General features: G+C 41.3%; 1 protein-coding gene across 1 annotated transcript; it reads left to right on the top strand.

Moving 5' to 3' along the window:
• Nucleotides 1-2,315: 2,315 nt before the first annotated feature.
• Nucleotides 2,316-15,602, top strand: rfc1 (replication factor C (activator 1) 1). Its single transcript, XM_071504327.1, has 23 exons — nucleotides 2,316-2,486; nucleotides 2,798-2,935; nucleotides 3,574-3,649; nucleotides 4,203-4,316; nucleotides 4,748-5,043; nucleotides 5,213-5,287; nucleotides 5,885-5,962; nucleotides 6,046-6,408; nucleotides 6,576-6,689; nucleotides 6,796-6,975; nucleotides 7,777-7,881; nucleotides 8,210-8,621; nucleotides 8,747-8,859; nucleotides 9,014-9,128; nucleotides 9,998-10,086; nucleotides 10,463-10,600; nucleotides 10,917-11,012; nucleotides 11,114-11,367; nucleotides 11,472-11,589; nucleotides 13,319-13,464; nucleotides 13,584-13,797; nucleotides 14,698-14,901; nucleotides 14,990-15,602. The coding sequence occupies exons 1-23, from the start codon at nucleotides 2,331-2,333 to the stop codon at nucleotides 15,077-15,079; spliced, it is 3,684 nt and encodes a 1,227-aa protein (XP_071360428.1). The 5' UTR covers nucleotides 2,316-2,330; the 3' UTR covers nucleotides 15,080-15,602.
• Nucleotides 15,603-15,621: the final 19 nt, after the last annotated feature.

Here is a 15,621-nt window from a genome sequence, read left to right as displayed (position 1 = left end):
CACCATGATAGCTTTGTGTGTGTGCTCCATGCTTTACATGATCTTGCACTCGCTGAGTGACGAGCCAAAAGTGGTGTACTCCTGCAGCTCTGAGCATGAAGCTGATCTGTGTTAGTTAAGATCAAAGTAGACTTTTCTGGATGGGTGCATCCTTGAGAGTGGAGTGTGACATTTCAGTGTTATCAAATGATTACAGGTCTTTCTGTAAGTCGCTTTGGATAAAAGCGTCTGCTAAATGACTAAATGTAAATGTAAATTTGTTTTCTGATCACTGAAGTGAAGAATGGATGATTACTTCATCCTTTTTGTGTCTCTTTCTGTCTGTTTCTACCCAGCTGACAGAAGAAGAGTGCGATTTCTACTCTTCATCTGGCACTCATGCCCACCGACCATCATGTTTGGACACTGAGTTGGAATGACTCAATGCTCTGCTACAGAATAAGATTGGCGAGTCAATCCTCGGAAAGGCAAGAAAACACAATATTTTGGATTATTTTCATAATAATCAGCTAACTGAGTCTTAACTTGTCTTGTGCAATTTTAAATCCATCTGTTGCTGCAACTCATTGGTTTCTAAGACAATAGTTTTTTGTGTTGAATATATTCTGGATTTCCTTCCAGGTCCACCTGGCGATGGTTTGGTACCATGAGGCGGGTTGTTTCTGCGAGAATGATGAGCAGTGGGATCAGGACTTCGCCATGTTCCACCCGGAGAGAGGAGCCCTGTGTGGGGATCTGGAGGCTACTGTTGCCTTTGGACAGTGCTTCCTGTAGCTGCCTCCTCACATACGGCCAGACATGGAGACAATTATCTTCTGCTGGCTGCTGAGGCTGGTGACAGATCTTCTATGATTATAGTGGACAGAGCCTGTGATACGGGAGTCAATCCACTAGCTGACAGATCAGCGAAGGTTGTTTTGAGTTAAAACAATTAGTCCTGGTCCAGTAGCAATGATATTACTGCCCCTGTGTGGGGTTTTTAGGACATGGTTAATTTGAAGCTGAAGCATTCTTCTTAGTGTTTCTGTTTTTGTTAAATGTAGATTTGTGAAATCTTGCTTTTACCTTTAACCAAAAAGCAGGATTGGGAAGAAGCAATTTGCTGGTACGACAGTGCATTGAACATGACAGACTGTGACCAGGGGGGAGAGTTTGATGGGACGCAGGATTAGCCCCGCTACTTGCTGCACCCAGTGTGGGTTCGGGAGGCAGACACCCTCTCTACCTTTAAGATCAGGCTTAAAACTGTCCTCTTTGATAAAGCTTATAGTTAGGGCTGGCTCGGGTATGTCCTGAACCATCCCTTATTTATCCTGCTATAGAGCTAGACTGGATTCCCATGATGCATTGGTCTCTCTCTCTCTCTCTCTCTCTCTCTCTCTCTCTCTCTCTCAACTACTTTATGCCATTAACTTTGTTTTTTTTTTCTCTCCTGTAGTTTGTGCTTCTCATTGGCTCCAATGTTAAATGAATACTGAGGAAAACAGGGAGAGGGGCATTTTCAATATCACTGCACCTCCCACATTTTTGACACCACAGACAAATATCTAATATTGTTGCATTCAACTGTATTATTTTAAAGGCTGCTGTTGAACTGTATTGCAATACAGAGAGGTGTGCAGTTCAACAGCAGCACGGACTGCATCCTTTAAATGATCTCAAAGCTAAATCAATACCTTTTTAACAGTTTCAACAAAAACTGAACATTGGAACCTTCATGAATGAGGATTTATTGCAGGACTGTTGTATTAAACTGACTTAGTGTAGGTGTTCCTAATAAACTGTCAACCACACTGTATGTAGGTATTTACTATTTATATTGGTTTTGTAAAGTATGCTGCTTGGAATTATTAAGTGTGTTTAAGAATGATGATGCCTGTTCATTTGAAACTGTTTAATAAAGATTTTTTTTTTAAAATATATAATATATATATATATATATATATATATATATATATATATATATATATATATATATATATATATATATAATATCTCTTCTAACTATCGATATTCTAAGTAACTGAAGATTAAACTCTACACAGCGTTGACTCGTACCTTTGCAAACGCACAGTGAATCATTATCTTTTTTAATTTCTTAATTTCGCTGTATGAGATAATATTGATGCTGACTTTTCTCCTCTTTCTCTTAAGATTAAACAATTGATGCATATATTAACTGACGCAGTCCAAGAAATTAAATGACTTTGTAAATTTATTGGTAAATTTATTGGGACACATGACAATGACATTCACTGATCTAGAGATTCCTTGTTTTGTTTATTTTATTTTATTTTATTTTATAAAAAAAAAACCAAAACACACGCTGAATGACGCACACGACGCACACCGACCAGCTCCCGGTTGTTCGTCATCTCCAGGCGACCACAGAGTCCCGCTTCGCGCCAAGCGGCTGCAGACAGGCTCCTCTGACTTTTCTGATAAATAACCTGAAACTAAAACTGCGAGAAAACGTCTTCACAATGGTACGTTACGGATTTTAAAATGTGTCATCGCTCTGACGGTGAGCCGTACATGTAAGGAGGGTGGTTAAATAAAGTGAAAACGATGCTGCGCAATGTTAGCTGCAGCTAAAGAGGATAAACTTAAGAACCTGTTTTTAAGTTTATCCAGGAACACATCATGACCGTTTTCCTTCGTGATATCCTTGATATTTTGCGTGATGTTTAGCTCATTTAAATGCTGCATGTTTTCCCTCCACAAAAGCATGGATGTAGTTAGCTGTGTGCTTGATTTCATGATGACTGTATCATTCATGTTGTCTGTGTGCACACAGGACATCAGGCGGTACTTTGGGTCGACTGCCGGGAAGGCTGCGGTGCAGAAACCAGCCCCAAATGGAAATGGAAAGAAGAACAGCAAGCCCCTGTCTCCAGACGAGGGGGTGAAACAGAAAAAGAAAGAGACCAACAAGGCAAGAAAATAATATTGACTTATGACGCTTCCACAAATGTATGTTATGCAGATCAGGTCCAGATTTGAGCATGAAGAAGTCTTAGTGTAGTGGTTTTTGATCCTGACCTGGTCTGATGTGAAAAAGCTGTAAAATTGTGTTTTCCCGAATATTTGTTCCACAAATCTGAAAATGTCTTTTATAGACTTGTTATCTTGTCTTGGAGAATCTAAACCAGATTTATCAAATGAAGCAGTTTTTAATTTGGATCTGGTCTGATATGTTTTCCAAATGGAACAAAATCACACATCTGAAACAGCTTTAAACAGTTACTGGAGTCTACTTGTTTTTCACGTCCAGGTCTAAAGTGTAAATGTAGGTTTTTTTTTTTGGTTTTTTTTTAAAGCAAGACGAGGTCTGTTGTTATTAAAACTTGAACTAGGATTTGTAAGAAAATTTCACAACAATAGGTGGGTAAAAAAAATAAAACAAAAATAGAATCCGCGCCTCCATATGGTTTTTAGTGTCCTTTGACTTTCCCATTAACTCCAACATCATGAGTTAACTTCTGCATCATTATCTTCTGCCTTCCTTTATATTAATGATTCCTCTGTGCCATTGTTGTATTCATCAGGGCTAATTTTGGTTTATGTTTTTAGGTCAAAAGCTCCAAAACTGAGGAGAAACACAAGGATAGTGAGAAAAAACGAAAGAAGCGTGCAGTCATCGAGTCAGGTAAGAAAGACTTTGAGCTGCTACAAGATTCTCCTTAGGACTGCCACTAACGATTATTTTCCTTATCAAATTATCCTCTTTTTATTTCTCACAGCCAAGGTGAAGTATTCACATGGCTCGTGTTTGACCTGCAGCTGAAATGATTAGCTGATTAGTCGATCTACAAGAAAATGGTTGGAAATTACTTTGATAACTGATTAATCCATAAAATATATTTTATGCAAAAATTGCCAAAAAAAAATGCTGTTTTCATCCTCTCAAAGATAAATTCCTGCTACATTACAGATCATCATCTTTACATTGTAAAAATGATCAAGGAGATGTATCATTTCTAGCTTGTTTAGAATTATAACCTGGGAAACAAGTTAAAAAATTATCTTGTTGCACAGCAATAGGGTTTTTTTAAAATTGTCAGGGATTTGTTCTTAAAGAAAAAACTGCAAATGTAGCCCACATAGTGGACTATTTTTTTCATCGGCATTGATTTACACCGGCATCAGCTTGATACTTTGCTTGTCTTTTCTTCACCACATGTCTTTGTTTTTCTGTCCAGACTCGGAGGAGGAGCCAGTGAGGAAGTCAAAGAAATCCCCCAAAGAGAAGCAGAAGGCCAGGAAGACATCACCACCTCCCAAAAAAGATCCTGTGCAGTATGTCTCAGAAACAGGTGATGGCTTATCATAATACTTCAGACATACTGTACCTGCTGGCGCTGTTGTGATTAATTCTCATATTTTCCTGGCTAAGAATAAATTAAAACGTATCTTCTCAAATACATCTGCACTCAAGGTTTTCCTGTCCTCGTAATGGATATTTAGGTAATTAGTTGTCAAATCCACCATCTTATTTGTAGAGCACATACAAAGATAAAACATGTTAATGAGTTTATAAAGACATTTCAAACAGCTTTTAAAAACTGAACATAAGTCATCGAAGAACTGTAATGAACAAAATAAAATCATTCATATAGTCATGTTAAAAACTGGGGAGACTCGAGCATTTGTAATTAGAGGAATCCATTTTTAAGTTGAGGAATGATGTTTCGTGAATTTAGAAAAAGTTATGTTTTAATAGGATATTTCTCTTTTTCGATTGTAGACTCAGACAGTGAAGACTTTCAATCCTTGAAGAAGGTTTCCAAGACCAAACAGAATGACAAGTCCAAACCGGCAAAGTCAGATGCAGGAAGTCCTCACTCAGGGACCAAGCTTCCTGTCAAGCCCTCCTCCACACAGGGGAAAACTGGGGTGAAGACTCCTCCCAAGCCTGTCACCCCTAAGTCGGCCCCGCCTCCTCAGCCCAAAAAAACCCCTACCTCAGTATTTGACTACTTCGGCAGTGGGACTGTCCAGCGCTCAGACAAGAAGCTGGTAGCCAGCACCAAACGGAAGGCTGTGAGTACTGACAAATGATTCTTCTCATGCACTGCTTTTATATGACTCTCTCTGAATCTTACCCACTGATCCCTTCATTGAGTCGTTTTTGTCAGTCTCTCATTACTGTTTCACAACAAATGATCATTTTACAACAAACTGACTTTGTAAAAACTCATCTCCTCCACAGCCAACTCAGGATGCAGATGATCTGATCAGTGATGAGGAAATTGCCAGACAGCTGCAGATGGAAGAGGACATGGAGGTAGGCTGATCGACATAACAGCTGGTCGTTCATTAAGCCAGTAATCAGAGCTGAAACGAGCAGTCAATTAATCAAGAAGTGGACTGTCAGGAAATTAATCTGCAACTGTTCTCACGATCAATTCATCTTTTCAAATCATTTTTTATGTAAAAATGTGAGAATTTAATGCTTTTTTCTTTTTCGACTGTTAATTGTTTAAAAAAGCAACTTGATGAAGTCACTTTGGACAAATTTTCATAATTTTATAGACAGAAAGAATTATCTGAAAAAAATATTTTGCAAATTATTTAATAATAATAATAATCGATAGTGAAAAGAAGTCCTGTGTCTTACCCATTGTGCTTGCCTGTTGGAGTATGAGGGCTGATGGAGTCATTGTTTCCCAAGCCTGAGAATGTTTGTGAAAGTTTACAAGGTGTATGAATCATTGGGAGAAATCCTCAAATCCAAAATAAAGATATAATGTTAAATACTTGAAAGTAAAAATCTGAAGAATGTGATTGTTAAGTTAAAACTTCTTACTTCCGCTGCTACTCGTAGTTGAACTTGGCCTCTGCTTATCCTTTCTCATGCCTTTGTTTTCTTCCTATCACGCAGCTGGAAAAGCAGGTCCATGAGGACGAGGAGTTCGCTAGAACATTGGCCATGTTGGATGAGGAGCCACAGGCAAAGAAGGTAATGAACACATTGATAGAAAGGCACACTCACTACTGATGTTAGTGGTTGTTAGATACAAACTTGTGTGTGTCCTCATCCAGGCTCGTAAAGGCTCTGATGAAAAACAAGCACCTGCCACAATTCCCAAAAAGAACTGCACAGACTCTGCTGCTGGCAGCACGAGCAGCCCATCGAAGACCAACCGCAGCGTGTCGGAGGATGTGATCAGTCCGTCTCCTAAGAAGAACCGTACCCCTGTCAAAGCTAGTTCCAAACTGGCCATGATGAAGAAAAAGGATGAAGAGAAAGATGTAGGGTCAAAGAGCAAAACCCCCATTTCTCCCACAAAAATGAAAACCTCTCCCAGAAAGGAGCCCCTCACTTCATCGAGCTCAGACATGAAGTTCACACCCAAAACAGGAACGACACCCACTGCACTTAAAACTTCTCCCAAGAAACCAGAGGTGAGCTTTGCAGATCCCTTATCTGTCAACTGAAATTTATCAAATGTATCATGTAACTGTATCATATCCAGATCATAATGGACATAATCTATCAATAAATGAAATGTATTTGTCCCCAAAGGCCAATTGGCTGTGCAGCACTGAAATACATCTTTGTCTCTCATCAGAGCACAAGCACGAGTCCTGATGACGCTGAGAAGAAGAAAGTCAACTCTTCAGCTTACAGGAACTTCCTCAACAGAGATGGACCGCGAGCTCTGGGCTCCAAGGAAATCCCACAGGTAACAACACACACATCAGCCTTCACACACTTGCGGAAGAAGAGCTGCTGATCACCATCTCTGTCTTGGTTTTAATCTCTGACTGTGTGCTGCATGTGTTTTCCAGGGAGCAGAGAACTGTTTGGAGGGCTGTGTGTTTGTGTTGACGGGGGTCCTGGAGTCCATAGAGAGAGATGAAGCCAAAGCCCTCATCGAGCGTTACGGAGGCAAGGTGACAGGCAACGTCAGCAAAAAGACCACCTACCTGGTGCAGGGCAGGGACAGCGGAGTCTCGAAGCTGGAGAAGGTGACCAACCTGGCTTCAACAAACAAATGAATTTCCTGATGAAACTGTGTGTAATAGCTGCGAGCACTGTTACTGACTGGCGTGATTGTGTATGCCTGCACGCCGATGAGGCATTATGTTTTCAGGTTTTCTGTCGGTACATACTGTACGTCCCATTCTCTTGAACTCGATATCTCAGGAACACCTTTAGGGAATTTCTAACAAATTTTAAATTTGGCACAAACATTCACGTGGACTTAAAGTTGAACTGATTAGATTTTGGTGGTGCTGAGGACTGATTATTTTTGAAATTTGAATCTAGTTTTTCCTGAACACAAGTGATGTGTTTGTAAATATAGTGAATGGGTACGGGATTGTTTTTAAAACTGAAAAGCTCAAAGCAGTTATTAATTTTGAAATGTTGTGATAACAGTCCCAAAAGAATTATAGCACAGTCTGATACATCAATCACCTTGGTGGCATTGAAACTGTGGCGAAGCTGCATATGAAAAAACATGGTTTTCATTACTAGAACGTTAGTGTGCAAATATACGCAAATTCTGTTAAAATGAATTAACAAATATTTTATATAGCATCAATGTTCCCAGACAATAAAATGATAGAAATATACAAGCAGCAGCAATCACACCAATTTGAGACTTTGTTTCCTTTTCCTATCTCTTTCCTGTACTATTTCCCTGTATAAGATATGATAGCCTTTATTAGTCCCACAGTGGGGAAATTCACAATTATATTTGAATTCTGTCCTCCAAATACACGGTTACAGCTTGTCTTCATACTCTGTTGTCTTGCTCTGCTCAGGCGGAGAGTTTTGGCACCAAGATCCTGGACGAGGATGGTCTGTTGGAGCTGATCAGAACCAAACCAGGAAAGAAGTCCAAGTATGAGATTGCTGCAGAGGCAGAGGTCAGCACTCTACTGAAATATAGTATATCATGCTGTTTATAGAGTCATTTCATTTGTGGTGTCAAACGGTGTTATGGTCAAACTTAAAACAGAATTAGTCATCCCTTTTTCCAGCCAAAACATTTAGAACTTTTTGCTTGAAAAATGACTGAAACAATTATTATTATTATTATTATTATTATTATGGAAACAGTTGTTTTGATTATGTTATTATCATTTTTCTGTGATTTTATTAAATTATTTTAGCTCTACATGCAAGGATGGATTTTATTTGGACATGCTGTAACTGTTTTGGGATGTTTTCTTTTTTCCCACCTCTGTTAATTAGAGCAAAGCCTCAAAGACCAGGACTCCGCCCAGTCAGACTTCAAAGAGTACCCCCAAATCCCAGAAGATCTCTCCCTCCAAGGGTAATTCCAGGTCCCCTCACACCCCGAGCCCGTCAAAGACCGGCCTGGCACAAGGTCGCGGTAGCAGGACTCGAGCTGGCGGCACTCCACCTGGGAGAGGCTCAGGTCACACGGCCCGGAGGGAGCTCGGCCTTTCCTCCTCCACCTGTTCATCAACCTCCCCATCAACGACTGGGGAGGATGCCAGTCTGCTATGGGTGGACAAGTACCGCCCACGCTCTCTGAAGACTGTGATTGGCCAGCAGGGTGACCAAAGCTGTGCCAATAAGCTGCTGCGCTGGCTGCAGAACTGGCACAAAAACCAGAGCGGCCCTGCTTCCAAACCAGCAGGTAGCAGACAGTTCAGCTTGTTTGCATCAGTTATACAAACTAAAAACCAAAGCTCCCTTTGTTTTGGTGAAAAATGTACCTGTGCTGAAGACTATGTGCTTTGTGCTATTTTTTATGTACATTAGCAAGGTTTGGTAAGTTTGGAGGAGGAAAAGATGATGGATCAGGATATAAAGCAGCTCTGCTCTCTGGACCTCCGGGGGTTGGGAAGACCACCACTGCTGCCCTGGTCTGTGAGGTCAGTCTGAAAACAGGCATATTTATGGGCTTTTGAAGTATTTCTGCGACCACGACTCCGAGCTGGGTCAAATAATGTTTTAAACTTGGAAATTTTTTGCTCTGATCTCAGCCTTCTTTTCACTGTGTCTGTGTGCCTCCTTGTGTGTCTGCAGGAGTTGGGCTTCAGCTACGTGGAGATGAACGCCAGTTGTACTCGCAGCAAAAACAGCCTGAAGGAAGTCGTCGCAGAGTCACTTAACAACACTAGTATCGAGAACTTCTACAAAGGTCGACCTTCTCTCTGTATTTCTCATGTCTTTTTTTCACATTTCAAACTACATCAGCCTTTATAGATACACATACAAATGACCAGCTATGTTTTCAAAAGACAGTATGGATGAAAACATGTTTATGTTTGAAGTGGACACAAATTGTGCAGGAAACAAATATTGACTCATAAACATTTTAATGTCAAAATCAATGTATTATCTGTCAATTTTTCATTAAGCTATCCTACTCTACATAGCCATATTGTTTGTGCTTGTTTCACAAGAAAAAAAAATTAATTGAAACATTTTTATTGTGAAGCAGCGTCATGTAGTCTTTGTGTTTGATATGATCGCACACTAAACATTGCAACAGAAACCTGCTGGCTGCTACTCCTGCACAGCATCGTCTTGTCCCTGTGATGCATTGTGCTATTTCCCTCAAGTTTTTTAAAGAGGAAAAATAACAACCTCCCATGAATTATAGTTAGGTCCCAGCTACGTTTATGCTTACAAGTATAAAAAAAATCAGTGGTCTATTATGTGTTAAAGACAAAGAGCAACCAAGAATATTTCTGAAATGGAAGGTCTTCAAAAAGAGTGTGATTATAGTGGCTTGTTGCATTAAATAAAAGGAGTCTGATTTCTGCAAGAGGAGGTGTTACTTTAAACTGACAGTACCTTAATATAGCACAGCACATTTACTGTTTTAGTGTTTCAATCTGCTGAGAAAGTGTAAACATTTGCAGAAATTTGTCTTATTCATATCTTTGTTTTTTTTCCTGCAGAGGTTAAATTCCTTTCTCCTTGAGAATTAACGTAACATGTAATTCATCCAGAAGTGAAGTGCACACTGTGTGGTGTATGTAACTGTTGGTGTGTGCTTTGCAGGCACGTCTCAGACAGTGAGCAGTAAACACGTCCTGATCATGGACGAGGTTGATGGCATGGCTGGTAATGAGGATCGTGGAGGAATCCAGGTACATTTTCTCTAATAGTCAGACCAGAATTTTGTGGAAGTTAGAGGGGTGGTTGATCTTATTCAATCTAACAAAAGATTAGAAAAACAGATTAGAAATAGATAAGAAAAATCTTATCCAGATGTTGCAGTCCAGTGCACCTGCAGAAACAGTAATCAGCATGTTTCATTTAAGTTACCTGTGTTTAGTTTGAAATAATTACTTTCTCCAAACAGAAAACCACTAACATTAGGACACCATCAGCCTGAATGATGAAGTGACACAAAATAGAAATTCAGTCTGATCCGTCCACTCCAACTGTCCTTTAGATTCACTGGTTATTGGTTCCTTCACCACATGTTCTCGATACTGATCTCTGATCTCCTGCCTCCTGTAGGAGATGATCGGCCTGATCAGAAGTTCAAAGATTCCCATCATCTGCATGTGCAACGATCGTAACCACCAGAAGATACGGTCACTGGCCAACTACTGCTTCGATCTGCGCTTCCAGAGGCCGCGAGTGGAACAGATAAAGGTACGTACAAACACACACACACACAGGCACACACATTCTGTCCAATATCAGTCAATTCAGCTAAAATGCTGAAAACCTTGATACAGACACTGAGTGAATCCAACGAGTGCATTTAATGACAGGTGAGCAATTGGATAACAGCATAAAACAGGCTATAGAATAATAATGTTAATGGGTTGTGAAGATGGATGCAGACAGTTGAGATCAGGTGTCCCCTGACACTTTGATGTTTGCTTGATAGAGAGTAAGTGCTGTGTGTGCTGTTACTTTTGAATATTTTTAAGTAAGCTTTTAAATGTAAATATCTACTCTTCAGGGAGCCATGATGTCCCTCGCTTTCAAAGAGGGAATCAAGATCCCACCCCCAGCTCTTAACGAAATTATCCTCGCTTCCAATCAGGATGTCCGACAGGTAAAGAAGACAAAGTATCATAAAAGTCCATTTATACCAAGGTTACGTCCTCATTCCTGAGTCTGCTTTTTTTTTCACCATGCTGGCTGTTTTTTCTCCAGGTGATACACAACCTGAGCATGTGGTCGGCTAAAGACAAGGTGATGACGTACGACCAGTGCAAGTCTGACGCAGCCAGCGCCCGCAAGGACATGAAACTGGGGCCGTTTGACGTTTGCAGGAAGGTGTTTACTATGGGGGAGGAGACTGCCCACATGAGCCTCATCGACAAGTCTGGCCTCTTCTTCCACGACTACTCGCTAGCACCGCTTTTCGTCCAAGAGAACTACCTGCACGTTCGTCCAGCTGCTGCTGGGTGAGAAAGGCTAGCTGTTTCCATCTTCGATGAATTATCAGTTCACAAAATATTGAACTATTCCTTTAATATTCCTGTATTTTCTTGTCTGTCTCTTGGCATAGGGGAGATCTGAAGTCCCACCTGGTCTTACTCAGCAAGACAGCGGACTCCATCTCTGAAGGAGACCTGGTGGACAGACGGATCCGCTCTGGGCAGAACTGGTCACTGCTGCCTACCCAGGTAGCACACACACACTATTGTTGTGCAGTTAGTAGCCAAAGTAATAGTGTTTTCATTCTTTGATTCACTGTAGTGGAGAGCGACTGTGGCAGTGAGCAGAACAGCAGCTTCAGTCCTGCGGCCCGGGCCACATATTTCTGTCAGAACCTGACCTGAGTCTGAAAGAGTAGTAACCGAGTCTGACCCAAAACCCGATTGGTACTCTCTTTATGTCCTAACCAAGGACCACTTAATCATTAAAATAATACTCACTGACCACCTAACTCCCCAAATGCCCCCAAAACCCACAGCGCCTACTACTTTAATAGTATTATGACGAGTGTGTGCAGAATGAATGTCACCTGCCACAGAGTTTTAATTATCAACCATCTGCATCAAGTCGTTACACTTTGCCTGCTCTGTGTCTGTTGTGTTGGAGGTTTCACTTGATTCTCTTTTTAATGACCCATTCTTAAGCCACCAGTCCATGATCTTGTCTGTTGTTTGTGTTTGATAGTTAACAGGCTGCTTATAACTGGTGCAATTTAGCACAGTCCCAGGGCAGGCTAACCGTAGCTATGTGAGAAGGCAGTGTTGCAAAACAGTTGGCTGCTTTGCTGTGTTGTTGGACTTCAGTGCAACCAATATAAAAAAAAAAGTTTGAAATTACATATGAGTTGATTTAATATTGAGAACAACACTTGCTACTCTACTCGCTAATAGGCTGTGTGGTTACTCACAGACAGTTTGAGAAACACTAGATGTCACTCACGGATCACTCTTTGAGAAAGGATGGTGTATGCTGACACACTGAGTTGTTACCATGGTCACAGCTTGTCTGTTTATGCTGATTACAGGAGTGGGCACCTTGTATATGACCATCAAAAGGACAATGAGACTGAACCTGAACACCATTTCTAAGTTTTCATCTAAACCCATTGGACCCCATCGGGCTCTGTTCAGAGACCCATCCTTTAACACAGGATGGATTAAGGCACAACTCTGAGTGTAGCTCTCAGAGCCCGAAACACGGCCACTGTAGCTACACATGTAAAACATGATATAATAGACTTGAAGTGTAAAAAATATGCCTGGGGTCCAAACTATGTCCATATTGCACGAGTGAAACTCGAGCTATTGCACAGCCTGTGTAGACAGCCGCATTGATTACAAACAGGCATGAAATAGAAGACTGAATAATGTGGTTGAAAAGCTCCTGACATGTCTTGACCCATTAAGATCTGATGCAACGTACACGTTTATCTTGCCAAGCTGACCAGTCACGGTTCTCCATGTGGTATCTGCATGGCCGCCGTAGCCCTGAAGAGCAGGTTCTGTTTTGCGGTCCATATAACCTGTAGCTGTTTGCATATATGTTGCATGTTGACATGCGACATGTCATGTTTGACACAGTCAACCAACCAAAGAACCAGATATAGGCTCTTTATGTATAGCATGCTCTCTAAGGACAGGTTGCTGTATTATAATCTTTGCAGTTTTTTAACCAGTGTGAGGCTGACATGTGAGGTTTGGCATTTACTTGTTGGAAAATGGCTTTTTTTTTTTTTTTTTTTTTAAACAAACACTGAAAGAAATTATAACTTTTCTTATTGTGAACACACACATTTACCTTATCACGAGCTTATTCTTGCAATGACCAGATGACCTTGCAGTAACATTTAAACAGACACAAGCTCATGTGTTGGGACACCAGAGCTTCATCACTGTGCTGGTCTGTGTGTGTTCGTAGGCCATCTATGCCAGTGTGTTACCAGGCGAGCTCATGAGAGGCTACATGAGTCAGTTCCCCACATTCCCCAGCTGGCTCGGCAAGAATTCCTCCACCAGTAAACATTCCCGTATCGTACAGGAGCTGGCCTCACACATGAGTTTAAAGTGAGTAAAAGCTGGACCACTGTTTTTTTTTTTTTTTTCTTTTTTTTTCTTTTCGTAACTGTTTATACATCATCAATAACAAAATCACACTAAGTGTTTTACTTGTTTGGCTCCTGCAGGACGTTGAGCAGCAGACGGGCGGTGAACCTGGACTACCTGCACTACCTGCGGCAGGCGCTGCTGAGCCCACTTCAGAGGCACGGAGCAGAGGGCGCCGGTCAAGCTGTGCAGCTGCTGGACGACTACCAGCTGATCAAGGAGGATGTGGACAGCATCATGGAGATCAGTGTATGGGGTGGACAGCCTGACCCCTACTCCAGACTGGACTCTAAGGTCAGTACAAGGTCGTGGGGTGGGGGGGTATTCTGGGGATTGGATTGGAGACAGTGATTGAAAATGAAATGCAAGAAATGACAACAGAGTTAGTTCAGGCTGTTCTGATTGGCTGGCAGTACAGCTGCAGCAATTTGTGGACTAATTGATTACTGTTTTGATAATTGAATAATCATTATAGTCATTTTTTTTAAACAAATGTTTGGAATCTGCTTTTTTCAATTTGTCAGATGTGAGGATTTGATATTTTTCTTTGACATATATGATAATAAACTGAATATCTCTATGTTCTGCTGGTCAGACAAAACAAGACCTTTGAAGAGATCACCATGGGCTGTGGAGAATCATAACGAGCGTTTGTCACTATCTTCTGAAATTTTTTTTTAGACAGAACAATTCTTCAGTTTATCAAAAAAGCAGATTAACGGGGCGACTCGATAGCTGAATGGTTAGGACGCATACCAGATGAGCGCAAAAGTCACCAGTTCGACTCCCAACCGGCCCGACTCTTTCCTGCATGTCATTCCCCTCTCTCTGCCCCTTTCCTGTAAGTCTCCACTGTCCTACCAAATAAAGGCACAAAAGCCCAAAAAAATAAAAACCCAGGATATGACAGTGAACAGCTGCATGTGTCGCAAAGTAAGATGCAGTGTGATTCCACTGACACTGACATGCTGATTTTCAGTGTAGCACTCCTCTTTGTGTTGTAGAATTCATATTCATGTCGCTTGACCCACATGTCTGATGATTATGTTTTCAATCATCTGCCTTCAACAGATCCCACGGCTTCTAATGTACTTAAAAACATAAAATACACTGTTTTTGTCTTTTCCCAGGTCGATCCTAAGTATGTCAAACAAACAGTGAATTCTGACATCTGTGTTGTCATTGTGCTCCCAGGTGAAGGCAGCTTTCACGCGCGCGTACAACAAAGAAGTTCACCTGACGCCGTACTCCTTGCAAGCTGTGACAAAGGGCCGCCGTGGTGGTGGTGGTGGTGGTGGAGGTGGTGGGGAGTCAGAGCTGGGAGGAGAGGACATGGACAATGAAGTTCAGGAGTCTGATGATGAAAAGGAGGGTCTCAAAGCTGACGCTATGATCAAAGTAAGAGCATTCAACCTGCGATAAGCATGCAATGTCTTTGTTATCTTTCTCTGTTTATATCTCGTCTGTCTCTTGTCACTCCCTGCAGCAGAAGAAGGCCAAGGCCACCAAGGAGTCAAAGACAGAGAAGAAGGAAAACTCTGGGAAGGGCAAGGGGAAAGGCAAAGCCAAGAAATGACCAGGGGAGAAAAACAAACTGTCCCCGTCTGCCTCCAACTGCCCCCACAGACTGTAATATTTTTCTCTGCACTTACAATGATCCTCTAATGAGCATCAGAACGTAGTGAAACTGGCCTTAAACTCTGCAGGTAACTCATCTGTCCCTCAGCCAAAATACTCGTCTCTCACCACACTGGCTGAGAAACGTCCTTCCTGTTTTTATCAACTTCCTGTTGTGTTTCCATCAGAGCATCTTCATACAAATGATGCATATTATCTGCTCGTTCCACCCATTACCATCATGTCTGTACACCTCTGTAGTAACACGCATCTCATCAGGAGCGTTGTGCATTTCATGTCATTGGTTTCTGGTCCAGGTGTCAAGGCTGTAAATAATGTGACTGATGTAAAAGACTGTTACCTTTTGCTACGACGACAGTACAGTAATACTCTTGCTTTTGGTCTGCGGTTAGCACTGATGACCCTGTAAATGTTGATTTTGTAAAGATTTCATGAGGATTAATAGAGAAATATGTCGCTCATGAGTGTCAGTGCTTGTTT

Source organism: Trachinotus anak, unplaced genomic scaffold, assembly GCF_046630095.1.
Source record: "Trachinotus anak isolate AG129_WGS33_773 ecotype Australia unplaced genomic scaffold, CSIRO_AGI_Tana_v1 ptg000019l, whole genome shotgun sequence".
NCBI classification, from domain to species: domain Eukaryota; kingdom Metazoa; phylum Chordata; class Actinopteri; order Carangiformes; family Carangidae; genus Trachinotus; species Trachinotus anak.
This window is presented reverse-complemented; position numbering and strand designations above follow the sequence as displayed.

Coding starts and splice junctions, on each gene's coding strand:
- rfc1 (XM_071504327.1), top strand. CDS start 2,331: ATGACGCACACGACGCACACCGACCAGCTCCCGGTTGTTCGTCATCTC. Junction 6,690..6,795: donor GCTCCAAGGAAATCCCACAG/GTAACAACACAC, acceptor TGTGTTTTCCAG/GGAGCAGAGAACTGTTTGGA. Junction 7,882..8,209: donor AGATTGCTGCAGAGGCAGAG/GTCAGCACTCTA, acceptor TCTGTTAATTAG/AGCAAAGCCTCAAAGACCAG.